Below are 23,428 nucleotides of genomic sequence, written 5' to 3'. Positions count from 1 at the left end.
GGTATATTCTTTATTGCAGCGCTGGATGCACGGGGGATCTCTCCACCTATCGTGCATACCCAAAGCGGAAAGCAGTCTTGAATTTATACAATCAATCTATCAATATTCTACAAGCGCCTATACATATGTATTACCTATCCCCGCCTTCCCTCGCTTCTCATGCTAATTAGCCTTTTGGCACCTTGCGCCTGCGTAGAGCCTCCCAAGAATTGTGGGCAGGGGTCTTTGGGACGTGGGCAGGGGTCTTTGGGAGGAAGACCTCGAGTCTTCCTCACAGTGTACTTTTCACCTTTGGTCAGGAATCTGCTGAATTGGCACGTTTCTTAATTGCGAGAGCTGGTTGTTGCCAATTCTTCCGTTTGTTGTATCTTTATAATGAATTCCAATGTCCAATTTTGAGATTTATAGTCCTTCCATTTGTTTCTCTGTCCGTCTGCCGCTTCCTTATCATGAGTTCCAGTGTCTTGTTTCGAGATACACAGTCCATGTCTGGGGATTGTCCTTGCCTCCCCAATGCCTCCCCAATACCTCCTTAATCACTCCTCACATGCAGTCGAGGTCCAATCTGTGCTTGGTATGAGCCCACAGATTTTGGCAAGGCTTGGGTTTCACCCAGGAATTTGGCCCGTGGTACATCATCAGCTTTGCAAAGTAAATCTGGATGCAAAAAGAACGTATGAAATTATATTTTCCCATGTGCGTTATCCATGGTCCTTCTTAATCATTTAAATCCTTAAGAAATCCATAAACTAGCAAGTGGAGGTGATTCATTAGTAATTATCTCAGCTGATGACACTGCAGATGAACATCTGATACAGAAGGCAGAATATGACCACTGATGATAAACAATAAACCACCACTTTCCCTCTAAGACCACAAACTAAATTCCAACTTTCAAAATTTGCAGGACTTACAGGAAGGAGAAACATCTTTATACTTTTTACCGGCCCACATGTCAGGTGGGAGCAAATTAGTCAAGGCAGTCGAAGGGACTGTAAATCCCTGAGTCTGACTCGTCCAAGAGATGTCTGATCTCTGCCCCATGGCAGCGAAGGAGAGAGCAGCCACATGGTCAAGCTGTTCCTTTGAAGTAAAACTTCAAAATCTATTTTACTTTCCCTCAAGCAACAGGATGTGGAAACTTCACTCCCTGAGGAGTGACAAAAGAAAAGAGCTTCACCTGCTTTTTAATAGGCAGGAAAACAACCCTCCTTTACCTAGGGGACTGTTCCCTGCCTGAAGTCTCCTGTTTCTTGAAGCTGCGAGACCATTAACTCTGCTAGCTGCAAACAGACCCTCAGCAGATTCCCACAACCTGTGCCTGTTTGCTTTGTTAAGCAGGGCCCAAGACACCGGAGTTTTCAGAACAGCTCACCAGCATCTGTCCTGAATGTAGTTACGAACACACAAACCAAGTGAGTAAACTGGCAAAGTCAACATGCTTCTCTGCAGCAGGACAATGAAAAACAAGCAAACAAAACAACAAACATACTAGTAACATGATTTAGGAGACCTTATTGAAAGGAAATGCTTGAATGCTTAGTTTAATAAAACTAATCTCAAAATCAGCAAAGGAACAAAGAGACCAAACACATCAGATCTTCCCAAGGAATGAGGCAAGCATAGTAATGTTGGAATATCCTTGTTTAAGAGAAGGAATGCAGAATGGAGACCCAGGTGAGGCTGTTACTTCATAGAAGACACACTGAGGTCTCAGGTACAATGGAGCACACTGGATTCTCACCTTCATAAACGTGAGGAAAAAGGAATAAACGTGGCCAGAAAAATAGGAAACACTAATGATGTATAACGGTCAGCCTGCTGCAAGAACAAGTGTTGTAGATGGTTTTGATCAGATAATGTGGATAACAAACTTCAGAAAGTTTTAAAAAGTTCTCCCAGCTGGAAACAAAGCCTGGATGTTAACACCTGTAAGGTAACTGGAAGGAACTTTGGTCATTTAATCACTCTGATTCAGTCCGTCCTACCATTAAATCACTATAAAAATGCCTGTGCATGTTACAAGGTTACTAACAGGACTAATTAATGAATGTGCACACTGAGCATTACGAATTGAAAGGACCCACGGCATTTTCAAAAATAAACACTTCAGAAGTTAAAAGAAAGCAGATTATTAGAAAGTAAGCTGCAAAAATATACTAACAGTAGGATTTTACAGTTCACAAAGGGCCATTCCCTACTTTTTTTTTTTTTTTTTTTTTCATACAGCCTTCCGGTGGCATTTCTGCACAAATTATATACTTAGTTTATGTTTAGCTCCTTTACTTCACACCACTGCCCTTGGCTTGGTTCTAGCGGGCTCCCCTCAGGGCCTGCCCCCGTCGCCGCCCGCCATGGCGCCCCCTCCCGCCATGCCCCGGGGCTGCCGGGGCGCTGGCTCCGCCATGCCGCGCCGCTCCCATGATGCCCCGCGCTCCCTGGCAACCGCGCCGTTGCTAGGGGCGGCCTAGCGGCGGCCGCCATGATGGCGGTGCTGAGGCCCGGGGCCTTCCTCCTCCTCCTCCTCTTCTTCCTCCTCCTGCCTCCGCCGCTCCGGGCAGAGGAGCCCAGCCCCGAGCCCCCGGCACCACCGGAGGACCGCGCTGCCGCCGGGGAGCGGCTCCGCAGCAGGCCGGCCCCGGTCACGGACGGTGGGTGCGCGGCGGGGTGGGGGCCGCTCAGCACCAGCCTGGGCCTGAGGGAAGCCCCACTCGTGGCCTGGGCCCTCGGCTCCTCTCCGGCCCCCGCTGCAGCCTCAGGGGGCTGGGAGAAGCCTGCCCGGCAGCTTCCCGATGTTTGTTCAGCATCCCTGTCAGCAGCATCCCGTTCCTGCCTCAGAACCCCCTCAGGAAGGCAGCATCGCCAACCCCCGGCACACTTTTTGGGTCATCACGGCACACACAGTCCCACAAGCTGGCACTGAGGGCTCAGTGGGTTTGCCTGCCCGCCCAGCACCCTGCTCAGAGCCTCCAGGGCAGAGCCTGACCTCGCAGAGGAGCCCCAAGCTCACCCTGTGTGTGCCTGGAGAGCTCTGTGCACACACCAAGCTGGGTGCACCAAGCAGTTTGCACTAAGACTCCAAATTCAGCCCAGGCTCTGTGAACATATAGTGCTGTGACAATATAAATCACTTTTTTTTTTTTTTGTAATTGTGCCATCAGAAAGTGTTGCGCACTGTTTTCTGATTGGCAGGTGTACTTTTATTTAACTTCTGATTTCCCGGTGGTGTTGTCATCAGCTCAATTTCCCTAGATTACTTGCCAAATTAAACATGTCCCAGTGCATGCCTCCTTAGGGAAATGAGACTTATATCCCCGATCTCAGAGATACAGCCTCACAATCTAATCCATGTTTAAACTTCTCTTGTTTACAAGGTGATACAAAGATTCCAGTGCTAAACTCAGCTGACAGAACAGTCAGAGCCTCAGAGATTCCAGGAACTGCCTGGATACTGTTCAGACGGTCAGAGAGCATCCAGGAGGCTGTAGAGAAATGGGCAATAGTCAAGCTAAAATAGAAGCTGTAATTTTGAAAATGAGTGTTCTTTTAAAGTCTGTGGAGTGCTGGTCTCAGTTTTCTATGTTCTCTGCTGTTCTTAAATCTAGATTTATTATGGATCAGCAAGTCTCGAAAAAGTTCAGTAAAAGTAAAATACAAATACAAAATTCAGAGCATCGGATTTTGGTATGCTCTTTATTATTATTATTTTTATTTTACTTTGCTCCTAGTAGATTTGCTAAGTGGCAGAAAAGGATTTTTAAAAATGACTTAAGAAAATCAGATGAATTTAGATGTAGACTTTTGACTGTTGTCCCAAATAAAGCAAGATGACAAATGGAAGTGTTAGGGAACGTGCTGTAGTGTGCAAAGTTCCAGTCCTAATTCTAATTTAAGTCTTTCCTCCAGTTGCCAAGCTGTGTACTTGTGATCTGTTGGTGGCACAGTGTGATGTAAATTGCTGTTGTGACCCTGACTGCAGCGCAGCAGATTTCAGCCTCTTTACTACATGTTCAGTTCCTATCGTCACGTAAGTGAATAAGCAGCTATCTGAAATCCAAAATCCTGTTTTATTTGCTGCATGCATTTGTACAGGCTTTGTCTTCTCCTCTTATACATTCCCAGCCCCTCTACGCCCCACCATCCTAACCCATACCTACCCTTCACCAGTCCCTGCAGCACTAAGCCCATAAACTTTTGGTTCCCAGCCAGGCAGAGCAGCAAATTGGCCTCCCAGCCCAGTTTCTCATTCCCTTCTTTCTAAATTCACACTTCTTGCTTTTTTCTTGCACTGTCCTATTGTTGGGGGGAGGGGTTGCTTAGCTGTTAAAGCCTTCTGTTAGGGAATGAATGATGCATCATCAGAGTTTTGTAGGTATAATGTCTGGAAATTGGGAAAGCTGATGCCATGCGACCAGTGTCCCAGCTTGCTGCCTCACTGCTGATCTTTAAAACCAGTAAAATGTAGTGACATTATATCAATAAAGTAATGCTCACGATGCGTTCCTTGCTATTTACAATTTATTTGAAAACACCTTAACCCAACTCCATCTTCTCAAAAAGGAACGAAGAAAGCTCACTTTAAAATCTGAACGTGAAATCTCTTGGCGACTTCTCAGAACAATAAGTGCAGCTCTTCAACCCACCTTCGGCATAAATTATGCCAATCTGAGTGCTGGGGTTTATTCTCGGTGCTTTGAAATTTGAATTAGCAGTCATCGCAGACTGCCATTTCTTATTGTTCTCGCACACAATGACTACTTCTACCCATTTATAGACATTTATATATATCAGAAAGGTCTAATCAACGCCTCTCTGAATGACAGTTTAATTGTCTTAGGTGACTGTTCTGTCTTTGTCAGCTAGAAAGGCATGAAATGAAGTTGTGGTTTTCCCCAAAAAGTCTTTTCTGTAAAATGTTCATTTTGCGTGAAAATTTCCAGTGACTGCAAGTATTGCGATCTCCGTATTTACATCTAGATTTATTTGCATAATTGTGGTAGTCACTGAAAGGATTTTGGCCGATCACAAGTCAGAGGTTATCTGGTATCTGAAACACTGAGGAAAACAGTCATTTGTTGTAGGATGTGATTCAGGGTTTGCCTCATAGAAAAACTTAACTCTGTGCTTAAAAGCTCATTTCTAAAAGTCATTTATTTCTCAGTGTCTGCCCATAACTGCTCTGACTCTGCCTAAGTACCCGTTTCCCATGAAATGCCGTGTTTTTTTTAACACATAGTACACTTCAGGGCATGAACTGGCACATTCATTGTACAGCCTGTTGCAGTTCTGGGATGTTGTTGAACCCTCTGCACATCCACAAATACTTTTCCTGGACTGAACTGGTTCCTTCACCTTCCTGGTTCTCACACTGCTGCTTCTCGTATGTGCATGTCAAGTAGGGCCTCACCCCAAAGGTGCACATTATTCTAATAGTCATGAAACTTACCTTTTTCTGGCCTACATGCCATCATTCTACCTTAAAGATCATCCTTTCTGCTTGCACTGTGTAAATAAAAGTGCTTCTGAGCTGCCTAGCCCATGGTGCACCCTTCAGTTGTGGTATCTGGATTCCATCCAACCTGTCATCGTAGCTCTAATATTATTGCTGTCAGGCTATTCTCTTCCCTCAGTATGTCTCTTACCTTATTTCTTGTTGCTGCTCAGTTTCCTCTGCTAGATAAAACATGTCGCATAATTCTTTATTATTTAATAATCACTAATGACTCCATATAAAATAAGCCTTCTAAGGAGACACAACTGCTATAAAAATGGTGTTAAAAAATTAATGCTTTTTTGATGCTTCCTCAATACACAAAGATAGCTTTAAAATACGGTCAATACCAACTCCAAATGTATCACGGATTTTTTTTTATTGCTATTTGCAGAGGTGATAGCCGCCTTTGTAGTCAGAAAGCTGCTGTGTATTCACTTGATGTTAAAGCAAATCCACCGGAAAGGGTATTTCAATTAATTGACCACGTCAATCCCAGTGTTTTCTGCATTCATGCTACAAACTGTAAGTAGTGTTGTTGCCAATGTTAAGCCTTAAGCATGTATTTCTATAAGTTCCTTAGGTACCAGAAATAGACAAAAATTAAAAGGAACTAAACCTGTCAGAAAATTGATTATTCTGTGCTTGCAGTCCTTATGTTGTAGTACTTTTATTTGTGAAACTGTCTCATGCTCTGATTCTTTGTGTTTTCTGTTGGAAGTTTTCTGCCTCTAATGAAGCTTAGTTAAAATTTTTCATCTAGTTTTTCTTTTGACAATTCAGAGGTTGAGAAGTGACATTTTCCTTAAAAAATAAAATTAAAAATTACTGTTTTGTTTTGCTGAGGAATTTACCAACCCCAATAAATCCCTTAAAAACTGTGATTTTGAAAGAAAGGAACTTACTCTTCCCTTTAGTTTAAGTTTGTGCTGTCATGGATCGGGATGAAGTGATGAATTAAGACACTTCCTAGCTTTTCTCTTAAAGAAAAGCTGTGTTTTTATTTTTCTGTCACTGGATTTGTACCAACTCCCGAGAGAAAAATTGTTACTAAATACTGTTCTGTATTGTTTACCCTAAAAGTCATCTCAATCTTTAACATGTTTTGGCAGATAAACAAGCACTGTACTTTCCTTCCCCTGAAATGCCTACTCCTGAAAATTTTGATGAACTGTTTAAAAAGTTTGGAAGTGCTGCTTTCAGTGCTGAACCTGAGAGCTGGACTCTGGACTCAGATGCTCCAAATCCTTCTGATGCAAATGAAACTTACAGATATGAGGTACATAACTATCTGGTTCAATTAGTATTAAACTGCTTCATAAAAGACCAAGCGAGCATTGTTTGCATTTGCTTGTAAAAAGTTGCAGTTCTTCTGAAAAAGAAAAACTGTATTTTGGTCTTTAAATACAGAAAATTAAAAATAAATGTAGCATTTGTGTTGGCTTACTTCACAAGTAAGCTAGATTTTTAAGATCTGTGAAAAATAAATAGCTGGTTTGCTATTGTAAACAAAAAGCTGTTGATGGCTTAAGAATTGATGCACAGTGTTACATGATGTTGACAGATGCTTTGGAAATAAGGAGTTTTGTTATACGGATTTGTTGTTCATCCTGCAACAGTCAAAGAACTGAAATACAACTATTTACTTAACCATGTCATTTTATTTGGCAGTATGGTGTTCCTATACAGACAGTGGATGGATTCCTAAGACTGCCTAGTCCTGTTGTCTCCTCTTTGTGCTCTGATGTGAACCCTGCAGGTTGGAAAATGCATTTGAATTCCAGTTTATTTGCTCTAGAATATTCTGTTCTGACATGAGCGTAGTCAGTCAATGAACAGTCACACACACGAGTGTAAATCAGATGAAGATTTGTGAATTAATATTATTCAAATAGCTGCCGTGTCTATGGATGGTTTCTTAGACATAGATTGGAAGTTGTGTTGCATCTAAATTAAACATTCACAGTTAGATACGTAAATCCCTGGTTGCTACCTCTTGTTGATGGGTTGTTTATCCAACAATAAAACATCCTATTTGGCTTAATTGATTTAATAAAATAGTACAAGGGTGACACCATGAGGGTATTGCACAAAGCACGACCTAACTGGACAACCTTTGTAAGAAGTCCCTTTGGTAAAATGGTGTTCCTTTCATAGCCTGAATGCAACTCAAGCCAGACTTAAACTCTACAGTTTCTTGGAAAATCTATAGAGGAAAAAAATAACAACAAAAAGAAAAGACTGCATTTCTCAAGTCCCACTGTTACTATTAAATATAGTATAATAATGATAATGAGCGTAGGAAAACTGAAGTCTTTTGAAAGAAAAGATCTTAATATCTCAGAAATGATATCATAAATCTTGCAGCTATTATTAAGCTTTTAAGAAGTAATAGTTTGTCTCAGTATTTCAGGAGAACCTGAATGTCATTCTTTATAGCTCCTCTAAAACCTTATCTGCAATAGAAATTACATTTCCTCTCAGTATTGCATTCATTTGATGTTCTTACATCACTTTTTTATTTGTGTTTTCCATAATTGCTCTTTACTTCCCTTCAGGAATATTTTGTGACTCTTTTCCAGGGTTTTTAGTAAACCAGGCTACAAAATGCATTAGATCAGTAAGTGTGGGAAAATGTGGCAACATTCAAGCAGTCAGTATGCTGTTTTATATCAACTCCAGCATTTTAGCAGTAAGTATTTTTAGAAACAATCATATAACTTGACTGTCAATATTACATAGTATTTTGCATCTCCAGAATTACATAATTTATATTTCCTAAATGATAACAATGTTTCATCTGGATGTGTAAATTGGGTATTAGGAAAAAAAAAATCTTTCTATGCAACAAATTTTTATACAGAAAACCTTTAGAAACGTTTTTACTTCAAGCTGAGGTAACAGAAACATTTACTCTTCTTTGCTTAGCCAACAAAAATAACGGCCTTGTAGATGCAAGCTTGTGTCACTGAGTTAACAGTGCAGTGGCAGCAGTTTTATGTATTTATATGCATTTGAGTTTTTCTAAGGAGCCTATTACAAGGGTTTGTCATTCTAGCAAGTCTGGGTTTTAAACCTTTGTACTTAAAGAACCTGTAAGGCTGAATCCTCTGCAGATACAGCTTTCTTACACAACTCATTTTTTAATAGTGGCCTTAACACAGAGGTATCGCACATATGTGATAGGTCTCCCCTACACTTCTCAAGGACTTTCACCTTATATCCCTCAGAGAGCAGACTTGTTCTTATCCAACCTACTACCACATCCAGTCTCTGGCAGTTTTTCAAAGCTAAGCCTACTTTTTCATTCTTTTTTGAACTGGTGGAAAATATCTTATTTATACATAAGTCCCCTATGCAGATGTTGAGGAAGACAAAAACAAACAAACAAAAAAACCCACAACAAACACGTATGCAAAATTGAAATTGAGCTATATAATACCTTAACTTAATACATGTAGCTCCAGATAATTCCAGAAGCTGAAGGTCATGAAGAAACAGCATACTTTCTGCCATTAAAATGTTTTTAATGTATGCAATTATTTACATTCATTTAATTAGTACCCTGTATAAGCTTTCAGTCTCTTCACAGGTTCCCAAGCTATTGATAGTAAGGTAAAGCCCACTAAGTAGTTCACACTCTCACAGGTGGGACCATTCTCCTCATATTTGAGTACATGATTGAAAACAGCAAACGGTTGGCCACAAATCTTAGCTTTTGATCATTCTGCTGTGGAAGAGGTGCATAAAACTCTGCTTCAGAAGGGTGTTGAACATTTCCATACGCACCCAACATTAGAGTTTTTGGTGGCTGCAGAACCAGAAAAGAAAAAACATCCATCAGGATAAGCTCCAGGCAGTTGAATGTTTTTAATTAAAAGATTAATTTCCCTTCCTGACTAGAACAGTACATGACGTGGTACCCACATGCTGATTGCCAATTACTGTCCCAGCTTAATATAGTGCAGATTTATGTCTGAAATATATTGGACATTGAAGGATCAAGTGCAAGAACTGGAGAAGGTCAAAGAGACACTAAAGCTTTTCTGTTGGCATCTCCCCTTCTGAAAAGGAGCTGAAGATGTCAATAGAAAAGTGATTTAATTTTGGGGACAGGATGGTCACAGGGCAGAGCAGGGAGCCTTTCCAGTGCCAGCAGGTGGAGCTGCTGGCAAAAGAAATGACAAAGTATTTCAGCCCAGGGAGGCTTGCTGGGTTGAGCCCCCGGTGAGAGGACTCGTACCTTTCAGGAAAAAAAAACATAATTATGAACCCATGCTCACTGCCAGGCCAACTTGAATGATATGAAGGTCTCAGCAGTTGTTGCAGTTCATTTGTGTTCTCTTCCCTGGCGTGTCCAACAGACCCAAGAGGCATTTCAGGTGGTTGGAAACCTCTAGCAAAATACTCATAACCTTGTGATGCTTCATGCTGTGTATAGCATGGTCAAAGTGCAATTTTTGGTCTCTTCCCAAACATGGAAATCAAGCGCTCACTGGGAAGCCACTAAAGTAAAACCTTTAAAAAAATGGTGCTCTCTTGTTGGTATTTTGTAACCCTGATTGGTGACCTGGGTCTGACATTTCTGCCTTTCCATGAAAATTTGGTGGAAATTTTCCAACAGGGCAACTGCGCATAACCACGCACTATATAACAACATGGGAGGACTTGCTTCTCATTTCTCTCCTTAGAGACCATGAAATTATGGACTCGTTACCATCAGAATGAGACAACAAAAGCTCTTCATTTCTTTGGGTATGAACAGCCTGGCAGATTTCCTAAATTGGCAGTCTATGAATAGTTACAAGTGTTTTTGCACAGATCTGTAATAGGAACAGTGTTCTCCGAGGTCCTGAATAGGCCAAACAAAATGATACACAGCAGCAGTCATGCCAAACTGAGTTGCCTTTCTCCTTCCTGATGTAAGCAAACTTTTCTAGTATTTCTTAGTTCTGAGTTGGAGAGTGTCAAGGGGAATTACTAGATCTGTCTTGTACTTACTGAATGCCCTGCATATTTGCTGGGAGTGTATCAAAGCTTGGCCTGGTACAAAACTGATGGCAGTCACTACGAAATTTTCCCATTACTGTGAGGGGAAGAAGTTTGGACTGTTAAGATTTTGCATGATAGCCCCAAATAGCAGTTATTTCAGACTGTCTGAATACTGTAGTGTATATCCAGTGACTTTCACTATGAAAAACTCATTGCAATGATAGAGAGTTAAACAGGCAAAGCAATTAAACCTTAACTGCTACTTGTAATAGTTCATACCTTTGCTATTGTTTGAAATTGTTCTTTTATTGTCCTCTAGGTGCCCAAATCAAGTCAGATGGTAAGTATCTTTCTAACTTAGTTGGAACAGCTGGGGGTAAAATTCTTGCTCTATTATAGTCAGTGGGAGTTTTTCACTGACTTCATCAGAACAGTGACTTTAGCCTTAATCTTTACATCAAAAAATAAAGTGAAAATCCCCTATACAGGTCTTAGGGCACAATTGCTGCATTTTCAAATCAGTAATGATACTGAGCAACTCCAAGGTAATATGCTACCAGCAAGATAATATACTATCTGCAGACACTTAAGCCTGACGCATTGCCCCCATATACAACTCTATTAGCTAATTTTAGTTGCTTAAAAATAGAACCTTTTGTTGTAGAAACTTCAGCAATACATGTAACATAGCAGTTGCTCAAAGGATTTTTAACTGCTGTCCCTGCAGAACAGTCACAAATAAAATGATACAGAAAAAGACAAAAATAATTAAACATAATACTCAGAAATTACATGGATTTGTTTTTCAGGTTAATATTACTGTGCAGTCTGTAGTCATTCAGTCTCTGAATGGAATGCGGACTTTACTTAACAGTAAGGATGTCCTCAGGCACCCCATGATTTTGGATGAAATGTGCATGAATGTCGTTCTTGGGGTGGGTACAACATTTCTTTTTCTCCCTTTTGTTTAATGGAAAGCATGTGTGCATCAAATCACTTCTGATTCACAAATTTCAAAGACATGAGAGAGGCCTTGCAGTTTCCATATATTGTGACATCTCCAAAGCAAACATTCACAGGGGAAACACTGACTTTGGGATAAAAGAATGTGTTTTGCAACCGAATAATAACTATATACAACATAATGTGCAGACCATGAAATCCTTTTCTATTACTGCTCTATGGATATGACATAACAGACAATGAGTTAGAATCCACATTATGCTTGGGAGAAGATGACAAGGCACAGTGGTGGCAGAGACAGAGAACACAGTGCAAAGTATCTCATCTTTTATCTTAAGTAGATGAACATTAGGATTCCACCTGGAAGAAGTCAGTTTTGAAGAGGCTCCAACCTTAGATCTGCTTTTGACCATTGCTAATCAGCAGCTTGATTTGGTAACAGTCATGTCCTCTACACGTAAATGTGCCAACACAGCTACTAACTTCTGCGCAAGTGTTGTCATGATCAGACCACAGCTTTTTTTTGTGGTCTTGGAACTGTCTCCCTCTGCAGGCAGGCAATGACTTGCAAAATAGAATAAGTAAGCAGTATTTCCAACCCATGCTTCTTCATTTTTAGGGGAAAGCTCCTCCTGTTCAATTCCTCTGGTTTTCTGGGCCCATCCTTATTGCAGCTGAGGATATAGTACATCTCTACAATGCCTTTGAGTGTCTCTTAAGCAAGGAAGAAAGAAAACAATACTTAACGTAGTTTTAAATTCCTTTATTCTAGTTTCATACTCTTATCTACTTGTTCTAATTAATATCTAAAATGTTTAATTTTCAGGTGAGTTATCATATTACATACACAGATGCAGGAGAAATAATAGAAGCAGCTGCTTCTTTTGTCTTGGGGGCAATTAACAAAGAAGCACTTTCAGTACAACAGAGCTTTGAAATCAGCTTTACTCAGGTAACTGCTAGAGATGTTATGGATGACTTGTTGAAAGACATTTAATTACAAAACTTATTAAACTTGAATCAGAACAATTGTTAGCAGCAAGGTAAAATGTAACTTGCCTTGGCTACATCAATGAGGCAGCATTTCAGAACTGGGCATTAAAGGCCTCCAAAGTTATTTTTACACATTTAGAAGAGTCATCTTGTGATTCTGCACAAGGGCATCCAGTAAAAGCAAAGCCTGCCCCAGTATTAGAGAACTGCTGCAATCTTACAGAGGTTTTCCTACTGTCATTGTTCAAGACAGTTAATAACCCTAAGATAACTGCAATATTTCTGTGTTTTCCAAGCGTTTCAGTACAGGATAAGAACTAATACTGTAAATCTGTGTTGCAGGTAAATACAAAGCCAGTTCCTCTCAGTGGCAACCCTGGTTATGTTGCTGGACTGCCTGTAAGAGCAGGTTTCAAGCCACAGAAATATCCTTTCCCCATTGCAGTTTTGCTTTCATCACTTGTTCTGGTCTATCTTCACAAAGACTTTCTAACATGGACATCTATAAATTTTATCTGTTCTTTACAAAAAAGCTTTTTGGCTGTGAAGTAGATTTTGACCTTCATTATGCACTCTAGTGCTTCTTCACATTGTAAGAGGAGCCTTCAGCTATTATGGCATTTTCAGATTTATTTTCAGATATATTTTAAGGATCTGACTATGGATTCTTTCTTCATGATACACATCAAGTAGTGAATTTCCCTTTAACTGTGTGTTACGTCTGGCATCATTCAGAGTACCAACACATATGGTCAACTCACCATTCTGCAGAGTACATCCAACCAGGACTGCCTCGCAGCACAGGGGGGCAGAACCCCGGTGCTGTTTGGTTACAACATGATATCAGGCTGTAAGTTACGGTAAGAGGACTTTTTTTTTTCTTCTTTTGATTCAGTGCTTTCAGCCCCATTAGGATCTGTTCAGATCCTGGGACGTTCATACAGCTGTAGGAGTACTTAATTATAACAAACGTCATTTAATTAACAGTGTTCTTTCTCTTGAAAAGATTGTGTACATTAGCAACTGTAGCCAGAAAGCCTGAACAGTGCGTGACAGCAAGGAGGAATTACTACTGTGCCAAACCAATGGGTTTTGCTTTAACTTTTTTTTTTTTTTTTCCTCCTGGAAGAGTTACAGCAGCTGTGAAATGCCAGCCCTTGACTCAGGCCCTCCTAGATTTACTGAAGGGACAAAGCTTTCCTGAATACGTGGCCTCATTTGGAAATTCTCAAGCTGAGAATGTGCATGACTGGGTGCCAATAATTCACCTCCAAAACTCAGAACAGGTGAAAGTTAACTCTCCTCCCCTCTCCATGACTCTTACTGTCCTCTCTCCTAGGATCTGTACCTCTACTGCATGATCAGCTTGGGCTTCTCAGACCTACTGGAAAAAAATGTAGAAACAAACTGGGGGACAATCCTCCTGCAGTAATCAAAAGTGAGGAATTTTACTCTTGCTGTAGAGCGAGAGTTGAAGTGCTGGTTAGAGTAGGCTGAATACCCCTTACATGACAGCTTGCGTAGAGGTTTCCTGCATGTTTTTTGCAGCTAAACAGCAAATGATTTCTGTAAACAGAAAGTTGACAGTTCAAAAAGAAGTATCTAAACATATTTAAGGTTGTAGGCTTCAAAATTGTCTTGGTGGAGTTAAAGGTATTCTCCTGTCCCAACGGCATTACTGAAATTCATCTCTTTTAGAGAAGCCTTCCTGCTAAAAAGAGCCAGCTCAGACCCGTCACTAAGAGCCAAAGTCCTGCGCTGCTGGTGTATAACAATCCTGCCTAACGTGCAGTTACAGTCAGTTGGTCGCCTATGGTGAAACTTCAGGGACACCCCAGGGCCAAGGCTGTAAACACGCACGCTGCCTTCAGAGGCAGTGGCTTAGGAGCTCTGGTAACCTCCTGGAGTAGGCTTTCTGGGGGCATTCTGCCAATTTAATAAGATGAATAAGTAATGCGGTTACTCCTGTACAAGTCAGACAATGAGAGAATTTATAACACTTTTCAGAGCCCCTGCCAAATACCAGTATCACTCGAAATAGAAGTGAAGTGGACTAAATACGGATCCCTAGTCAATCCACAAGCCAGAATAGTAAACGTTACAGCAACAACCACTACCACCACACTGAAGCAGGTATGTAAATAAATTACAAGATTCAAGATAAAAAGAATGGCTTGTTTTGCTTAGCTATCAGCTGTGCAACAGTGACCCAGTTAATCTCTTTATCTAAAAGTAACATTTCATATTAGAATAGATTGTACCTAACAGTTTCTGTTGTAATTCAAACACAACTGTGGGCTGTTTGCCAAAACATATTTCTCAATAAAATTAATATATCAGTCATGAAAAGAAATGTGAAACTATACATGAAAAAAATTACAAATTTTTCCTATTACAAATAACAGCAAAAAAAATATGACCTGGTTTCAACAAAGCAGTCACATAAAGAGAAGAGTGAAGCTAATGCCCATTTGTGTTTTCATTGCAGCTTCCCTCAGGAAGGGAAAGGACTATTCCTATACTAAGCTCTGTTGTTTTCACGGATATTTCTTCACCTGCAGAGCCAGGCTATAAAGCTTGGCCCACCATTAATGCCAAATTACCTTTTGATTTTTTCTTTCCATTTGTCTAAGGTAAGTGTCCATGGGAAAAAAAAAGCAAAACCAAAAAAAGCTGCATTTCTGCTTTTTCTGATTTTTAATCTGTTTTTTAAAGAAGCAAGGTTTATCCAGTCACTGTGTTGGCCCATCAGTTTCTTCCAAATTATATGCACGCTGGGTCAAAAATGGCCAAGAGAGAAAGGGTAAGAACTTGCAAGGGTTCTCAAAAGCTTCTGGAGAGGGGAGAAGAGGAAAACAACAACAAAAAGAAGGAATTAGTAGAAAGTTCCCAAGTTATGCTTCTGCTGAGAGGAAGAAGGTTGCAGGATGACCTGATGGTGGCTGCAGGCTGGCCAGTCGGTGCACGTACAGCCACCAGCCTCCCATCATGCTGGGTGCTCTGACCTAGTGCCAGTCCGAGCTACCTACACGCAGGCAGAAGGGGGAAGAGCGCAGGGACACAGCACAGCTCCGTAGGAAGCGAGGCTTCATTATTCTGCAAACAGCAGAGCTAAATTGTTAATTAATCATGTGCTATTAGATAAGGCCTCTGCTTTATCTATTTCCATAGATGAATAAGCCACATATTTCTAGCTATTTTCCCCAAACCACTAATTAATTGCCTTTCTTTTAAAAATCTGAACAGTTAAGTGATGCTTTCAGAAGAGCTCAGTGACCCTTCCAGCTGGCACTGGCTGGAATCAATTGGAGCTGCCTGCTACAGTCAACACCTTTTGAAATCCCCACTCACTGAATCTCACTCTTCAACTCTAAAACTTTCTAGTACCTGGAAAAGTTCACATTGTGTTCAAATATCAGCCCAGTCCTTTAGAATTTGTTTCCTAATTTATTTTTTTTTTCTGGAATCTTAACTGTTCCCAGCAGTCTACTTACCTACATCTGTTCTTACATATTCTAATTCTTTTAATGTGTTGATTTATGAGCTGTGGAAGGAGATGACTTTGTAGCTCAGCAGGCTGCAGATGAACACACAAATGGAAAAAGAAATAATACAGTATCAAAATTCAGATCTGCTGTTGAGAATCAAGCATTGTTTGACGTAAGATGGCATGCGTTTGCCTCTATTTTGGTGCTGATTTGACTGTCAGCTAAAGGAGTGGTCTGTTGGTATTTTTGGAAATGAACGTTTTATAAATAATGAAGTGGCAGAAGCATCAACAGAAATGAGGAAACTACCAACAACATGAAACGATGGCTGGCAAAGAGGAGACGTAGCGATGAACAGGCAGCTGGTGGAGAAGCGACCTTTTAAGTCCGGATTCATATCACTTGTACTACAAGTTTCTACAAGATGTTACAAAAAACCTTATCACACGCGCACACACAAAAAAGGAACTACTTGAAATGAGTGGTACTTCCTAGATGTATAGCTTGTAAAGATGTGTCTTTATTAAATTATTTTGCATTTTTTACTGTACAACTGTACAAAAAAGGTCTTATGAAATCTCTGTTTACTGGGAGTGTGTGTGTTTAATTTTCCAGTAAAGCTGTTTTTGCAATCCCAACATCTAATCAAAGCGTGGTCAAATAGAAAACATTTATAGACAGTGCTGTACAAGAGAAAGCAAGCAGATAGGAAAACCTTTCAGGTCAAACTGGTATGTTTCTGTTTCAACACTGCACTCGCAGACTTCCCTGCCTTGGAAAACCGGCCTCCTATTTTGGTTCACTGGTGAGTCCGTGCTGTTTTAGTATCTTGTTAAGCCTCTCGATTTCTCGCTCCTGTTGGAGACAAAAGTTTTAACATTAATATAGTTCTGACCTTAAAATCGTTTCCCAAGTTCCCACAGATCTTCGCATTGCTGAAGTGTGTTTCACTGCAGCAAAACAGGACAACCTGGCTAAAGTAGGACAGAGGTAGCCGTCATTCCTTTGCAACAGAAGCAGCTCAGGGAAGCACAGGCAGGACAGACAAGGCTGCGGTTCCTCGGCCCGGCTTACCCCACAACTTGCTGATGAGGAAACCAAGCTGAGAGCAACAAGCTTGCAAAAGGATCCCAGGCCAGCTTGTCCTTAAGAGCAGCTGGCAGGTAAATCGTGGTTAAATTAAAAGTGTTTTCTTACCTTCTCTGCACAGCTGTGCTCCAGTTGTTCCACCTTTGTCACAAGTTTCAGGTTTGCTTGCTTTAGCTTGGACACTTGTTGTTCAGAGCGGGTCTTTACGGATAAAATTATACCTGTGAGACAGTTCCCAGAGGATTCATTTTACAATGTAGAACAGCCACTAGCAGGAGGTTAGCAGTACACAGGGTCTGTGTTCAAGGAGTTAACCTTGTTCCTCTCGAGCTCTCATTCTGTTTTCTTTAAACCACCTTTCCCAAGTGCTTTCCTTAATGAGGAGGTTTTTAAATTAGCCACCCCAGGGATTCGGATACCGATACCCTGCTGGGAAGAGGCAGTCTGGCCTCAGAGCTGAATTAATCACTCAAACTGTCATTCAAACCCTGAATCTGAATTCGCTCCCTTGGTAGAGCCAGGGGGGATGTAACCAGCGGCTTTGTTGCAGCGAGGGGCCGCGTTTTGGCAGGTTTCACGTAGCGGGGACCTGCTCCAACAGCAGCGCACGGCTCAGCGAAGGGCTGAGGCTCCACGGGAGGCACGGGGACATCGCACCCCTCCAACCCGCTCCTCACCGGGCCCCTACGGCTTTGGCTTCACCTTGTGCAGCTCTGCAGCAAGGGCAATGCAGCTTCACTGCGGTGGAGGTGTCACTTTCTCTCCCGCCTTACTGCTAGGTTATTACACGTGAACTCAACTCCCACAGTGAAAGCAATTTCTTCCCACCCTTTTCTGAGGGGGGAAAAAAAAATCGCTTGGAAAGAGCATCAAGAACAGCACGTTCCTCCTCCCTGACAGCTCTCCTCTGGCTGTTTACAGAACAACACGCGTTAAAGCGGGCACCAGAAGGAAACACCTGCCTGGGTTTCCAGTGCCAGAGGCAGCAGGCCTGCAGGTTGGGGGCTCATTTCTCCAAAGAAAGGGCTCAGGGCTATACTTGGGCTGCGCTTTTACTCAGGAATTAGGGATAATCTCATAGCCACATTATTTTTTTAACCCCCCAAGCAACTTTTCATAGGAGGTAAGGCACGGTTCCAGCTACAGTAAATTCAGAAGTGTCTGAATTCACAACTAACCACAACCATTCCCAATTACAACAGTAAAGCCTGATTTGGGGACATTTTGTATTCCTATCGTTACAGAGCGCTTTGAATCCAAGCGAGGAAGACCCGGAGTAAGATCAGGACGTTCCCTCCAGCATCCCTGGGGGGGATGACAGCCGCAGCAGAACGTCAGAGCGCTCCAACCCACGCTCTGCCGCAGAAGTTCACCTTGCTCCCCGTTCAAACACAGCCAAGAGGAGCCTACGACGCAAAGGCACGGTGTGCGTCATCCCCCGTCCGGAGGGAGAGATACAGGAACGGCATCTGGGTGCTCGTAGGGGAACGCACTGCTGGGTTCAAGCAGGGGCTCTCCGCGAGCCCATCACATTGCGCCCACGCAAGCAGCAGGTTGCTGCTGCTCCAGAGAAGTCACAGCCCCACTGAGGCCATGCTCCAGCAATGAAAAACACACAGGGAAAACCCGGAGTTCGCTGGGAGAACTGAACCCTGCTCTCTTCTTTTGAGAGGGGAAGGGAAAGGCGAGCCCGGGTAATTCAGACAGACCCAGCCCACGCGCCCCGGCCGCCGCTGTGTGCCTACCATTGATGATCCTGGCCACGCGCCACAGCCGCAGCAGGATCAGGAGCCCGACAGCTTCAAACTCGTGCTCTCGGAAGAGGAGGACGATGTCGAGGATGAACGACACAACGACGACGACGCCGTCCAGCACTTCGAACTTGTGGTGGAAGAACTCCCGGCCGTAGACGAAGATTTTAAAGCCCACCTCAACCAGGAAGATGGTTAAAATGGAAAGGGAGAGGTAGTGAAAGACCTGGGAAGAGAGAGCACAGGTTTAGGGCTGGGAACCCCTTCCCACCTGCCTGTGAGCAGGGCAGGCTGGAAGCACCTCTCCAGGGCTCCCCAGCAGAGAGGGAAATAGCAGCTCCCATCGCCTCTTCCTTGCCCTTTACCTTTGGGGCTATGTGATGTTTGTCCGGATGGATGATCTTCAAGTCCATAAGCAATTCCCCGAGGACCAGCAAGGCGTCCACGATGACCAAGCAGACAATAACGATCTGTTGGCAAAGAACTGACATGAATCCCTCCCAGCAACAACGAGCCAACTGCCTTCAGCAAAACATCCCCAAAAGACCCCCCTTGCCCTGCATGTGTCTGCCCAGGGGACCTGGCTGGACCCTGCCCTGTGTCCCTGTGCCACCACGAGGCTCGTTGCTGCTCAGGGGACATCTGCGCTCACTCCAGTGCATGGCACTCATGAGCTCAGCACCATTCCCAGCCCTTGGCCTCACACTGTATTGGTTCTGCTCTCATGGGCACCTTTGGGCCAAGCCTCACCCTCGTTTCCCTTTTGCCTGGGCTTGTTCTGCCTCACCTGAAACCTGTGCGAGCTGAAGAGCTTCTTCATCACATCCTGGAAGGAGACCTGGCTCCGGGAGGGCTCCAGTTTGATCTCCGAGTCCGTCTGCTTCCCCCCATGCTCCTCTTCCTCCTCCTCCCATTTCTGGTAGTCGTTGCTCCACTGCACGGGGTCGTCCCCCACCACCGTGAAGTGCTTCAGGTACCTGGACATGGCTCGGGCTCAAGCGGGCATCCCCCTGCCGGCACCTGCAGGACGAGAGCGGAGCCTCAGCTCCCCGGGGACAGCGGGGCTGGCCGGGGACACGAGATGTCCCCTGCGCCACCGCAGTGAGCGTGACAAGACAGTGTGACACTTGGCTGAGAAGACGAAGTCCGTGGACCAGCCCTGCTGACGGGAAGTTGCTACACGGTGCTCGCTTTGCATCACCTCCCACGGCGCGAGCCTCCGCCGCCCTCCCCGGGGTGCCGAGCGCTGCGGCGCTTCCTCAGCAGCTATTTGCAAACATCCCCAAAACAGCAATTGCAGGACGAAAACGCCGGCCCTGATCTCGCGTCTCGTGATGCGAGAGGAGGCGGCTGCCGATTTTCTGTCGGAAGGAGCCGGCGCGTTTGTGTTAGACGTGGATCGACGGAGGCTGGAGGACGGAGGCTGGAAGTTTCCTGGCCTCTGTTTGCTTCCTCAGCCCCCGTGCTGCTGTTTGCAGCAGCTCCATGTCAAACCCAGAGCCACCACCCCACGCCAAGCAGCCTCCATTTCCCTTCCTTAACGTTGCAGCCCCCACCCCAAACCCACAGACGATTCAGCTGCAGCTTGGTGCTGAGAACGGCTGTGGGCAAGGCTCCATCTGCACCCACGCTCCCCTTCCACAGCCCCGCTGCCTTCTCCCTTCCTCTTCTGGGCAACCCGGCCACAAACCCTGCCCCAAAACCACTCCTGATGCCAGCACAGAACCACAGCCCCATCCCGGCTCTCCCAGCACCGCTGAGCCGAGGCCGCCCCCGCTTCTCACTGCTCCTTCCCGGGCCCCCGCCGTCCCCTGCCCGGGCCCCGCTCCCCCCGTGCCGACATTTTGCTGCTTGTGCAGCTTTTTCCCCAGCTGGGCTCCGACGTGTCCGTTAGTGGGAGCTGCTGGAACAGGAGACGCCGGCTGAATGGCAGCTTTGTTATTTTTTTAAAGGAAAAAATCTGGGTTTGGTCAGTCCCGCACTGGTTTCGCGAGAAGCTGCCGTTCAGGGCGGGCGTGGAAGGGAGCCTGGGAGCAGAGCTCAGCCAGCGGTGAAGGTCCCGGCATCGGAAGGATTTCAAAGGTGGAAGGCTGAGAAATTAGGCCACGATTAACCCGTCTGTTAATAGGTTTGTGTTCCAGCACAGGGCTGGATTCAGGGATCCCCTCCTTCCTTCAGACACGAGCTGTTTTGGGAAGTGCGCTGAGAAAACTCAGCTGAAAAAAGGATCGGGGAGCTCTGTGCTGCGAGAAGCCTGAAACATTTCCTGAAACCTTTCCAGTCCTTCCCTCCCAAAGGGGTTGGCTCTTCATTTTTACACTCTTAAAGCCTAAAGATCCCCATATCTTGGAAGAGATTTCCACCTGGAAAACTGCCTAAAACTTTTCCTGGAACAGGAAAGTTTTCTCACCTCCAGCACTGAAGCCCACCCACATGCTCCTCCCGGGGGATGTGCATGGGCAATGCCCACACGGAGCCCACAAGCCCTGACCCCAAAAACCTTCCCCCAAGCACCTACTTGCAGAGCTCAGCCGGACGCGGGCAGCGCAGGACAGCGGAGGAGCAAGGCTGCAGCAGGGCAGGGAGGAGGAGCTTTGTGCTGGGAGTTTCCAGCTCATTTAGGCGTTTTGGCCTCAGCTGACTCCCAAAAACACCAACACCATCAGCTAGTGGGAAAAGGCAACGGCTCCGGCCTGGAATTATGAACTGCAGACCTCCCTCCCGAGAGCTTGGCAGGCCCAAGCGTAGTTTTTAGGGAGCACACAGCCAGCTGCTGCTCCCCACGAGCTGAATCAACTACAGGGGTGATCACAGACCTGAAGCCAGAGCTTAAATAAACAAATAACCCAGAAATTGGTATGCTTACAAAGAGCTCCGGGGGCTGCACTGGAGGCCCGTCAATGCCAGAGGAGATGCTGCTGGTGGAAGCTCAGGTGAGGACCCAGCTGGCGCCCATGCGCAGTGGCTTTTGCTGAAGGCAGTCACTCGAATAAATGTTGAGCTTCTTTACTGTTTCTCACGCCTCCTCTTAGAGTAACAGAATGCTTTTCGGGAGGTTAATCGCAGTTATGAGCCTTTCAGCACCGAGATGCTGGTGTCAGGGCGCTGTGCCCCTGCTACAGAAAGCCCAAGGCCATGCCCCAAGGCAGGAGGCTGGTACCAGCCCCAGGGCAGCTGCGTTCCAGCACCTCCAGGGCCCTGCAGCTGGGTGTCAGCCCCGGCCACTTGCAAAGGGAACGGGGATAGAAAGCAGCCAGGGGAATGAGGAAGCGGTTAAACTGCATCTTACAATGAAAAAGCTTTCTTAAAAGCGAATGCACATGAAAATAAGAGGCCAGAAAGCTGCTTGAAAATGTTTTCTGAGGATGAGGTGCAAGTCCCTCTTTGCAACAGAAATAGGAAGGGCTTTTTTTTTTTTTCCCAACCAGAGCACTTGCAAAGAGCTCAAGCATCACCTTGTGAACTGAACAGCTGCCCCAGGTCCCCAAGGAGAACATGCTTAGGGTCATTCATGCTTTGCAAGGCCCTGCTTTGAATACAAGCTGCTTTACATGGCGCCTCGTGAGCCAACGGTGCAGCGCACAGGGAGCTCCTGCACCACCTCGGAAAAATGAAACATCCACCCCGCTGTCTAGAACCACATCCACATCAGTAGTGCCTGAGATGTTACTGACTATCCCTCTTCTCCAGATTATTAATTAACGCATTTAAATTAAACTACACTGGCCTACTGCGAAAGGTACAAGATGAGGATTCAAGAGAACCTGGGTTTATTACAACTTTCCTGCTGCCTTGTGTGATCTTCAGCAAGGTCTGGTAGCCACCCTGCTACAGCTCTCCCCTTGCAACTTGCTCTGGAGGAAAGGGTCTCACAGGAAGCTTACGTTCTGCTCTGTTAAATTTGGTGTGCGAACTAGATGTTCATACATCTATCATTACAAAAAAACAATGGGATATCAGCAGCTGCTGCTCATTCTCTCCCTCCAATGATCAAGAAGCCCAGCCCAAACAGCAGGCCCAGAGCAATGGGCACGAAACACCCCCTGCCTGTGAAGTTTTGATCTCAGCCTGACACAAGACCAGCACATTCTCTCCTCCATGCCTCATGGCAGCAGTACAGGAACCTCTCCCCACCTCCACTATCGTGCCGTGGGACTTCCTTTGCTCCGAGCAGCTGCTGAACCCAAGGTGCGTGAAGCAGCACGGAGGAATGCAGTCAAGCAGAAAACGGAGCCCAGAATAGGCAGCTGTGTTACTAAAACCACATCTGAGGGCAGAAAGGCAGAGGAAAAAGGTGTGACGCAGTGACATGCAGAGTGGCTGGCTAATGACAGCTATTGCAGAACTGGGTTAGTGAGTTGCTTTAGCTACAAGTTAGTAAGAGACCATGAGACCAGTTTTATTAACTAGATCAATAAAAGATGGGTGACTATTTTATAAGATGGCAGAAGAATATAAAGCTATAAAGGATACCACAAATGTGATTTAGGAGGGTGAAAGTACATCTGTGAGAAAACCATGTACCAGGCAATCTGACCCCTGATCTAATGAGCTCATCAGAAGCTACCATGACATGGTTTGATTAATGTTTTAGAAGATCTTCAGAGTAGAAAAAAGGTTTGGGTTTAGCATAGAAATACGTTAGAAAATGTAAAAATCAG

The 23,428-nt window shown here is 44.4% G+C and overlaps 2 protein-coding genes across 4 annotated transcripts; one reads left to right on the top strand and one right to left on the bottom strand.

Moving 5' to 3' along the window:
* Window positions 1-2,431: 2,431 nt before the first annotated feature.
* Window positions 2,432-16,512, top strand: TCTN1 (tectonic family member 1). Its single transcript, XM_038187285.2, has 15 exons — window positions 2,432-2,651; window positions 3,907-4,027; window positions 5,886-6,016; window positions 6,604-6,770; window positions 7,163-7,250; window positions 8,074-8,183; window positions 10,803-10,823; window positions 11,293-11,418; window positions 12,273-12,398; window positions 12,782-12,864; window positions 13,159-13,299; window positions 13,569-13,725; window positions 14,447-14,572; window positions 14,928-15,072; window positions 15,686-16,512. Exons 1-14 carry the CDS (start codon window positions 2,483-2,485, stop codon window positions 15,069-15,071), a joined length of 1,710 nt encoding a protein of 569 aa, XP_038043213.2. The 5' UTR covers window positions 2,432-2,482; the 3' UTR covers window position 15,072; window positions 15,686-16,512.
* On the bottom strand, window positions 16,426-21,786 carry HVCN1 (hydrogen voltage gated channel 1). Of its 3 annotated transcripts, XM_072024585.1 has the most exons (7): window positions 21,286-21,479; window positions 19,969-20,128; window positions 19,555-19,787; window positions 19,133-19,237; window positions 18,762-18,993; window positions 17,125-17,237; window positions 16,426-16,782 (listed from the first exon to the last, which is right to left on the bottom strand). In XM_072024585.1, the coding sequence occupies exons 3-7, from the start codon at window positions 19,750-19,752 to the stop codon at window positions 16,717-16,719; spliced, it is 714 nt and encodes a 237-aa protein (XP_071880686.1). In that variant the 5' UTR covers window positions 19,753-19,787; window positions 19,969-20,128; window positions 21,286-21,479; the 3' UTR covers window positions 16,426-16,716. The 3 variants fall into 3 exon arrangements, with proteins under 3 accessions (XP_071880686.1, XP_038043217.2, XP_038043215.2); XM_038187289.2 differs by lacking the exons at window positions 19,969-20,128; window positions 21,286-21,479 and adding an exon at window positions 21,634-21,786; XM_038187287.2 differs by lacking the exon at window positions 19,969-20,128 and having other exon boundaries at window positions 21,286-21,471.
* Between the last annotated feature and the right edge of the window lie 1,642 nt (window positions 21,787-23,428).

Source organism: Anas platyrhynchos, chromosome 16 (assembly GCF_047663525.1).
Source record: "Anas platyrhynchos isolate ZD024472 breed Pekin duck chromosome 16, IASCAAS_PekinDuck_T2T, whole genome shotgun sequence".
Classification (NCBI taxonomy): domain Eukaryota; kingdom Metazoa; phylum Chordata; class Aves; order Anseriformes; family Anatidae; genus Anas; species Anas platyrhynchos.
This window is presented reverse-complemented; position numbering and strand designations above follow the sequence as displayed.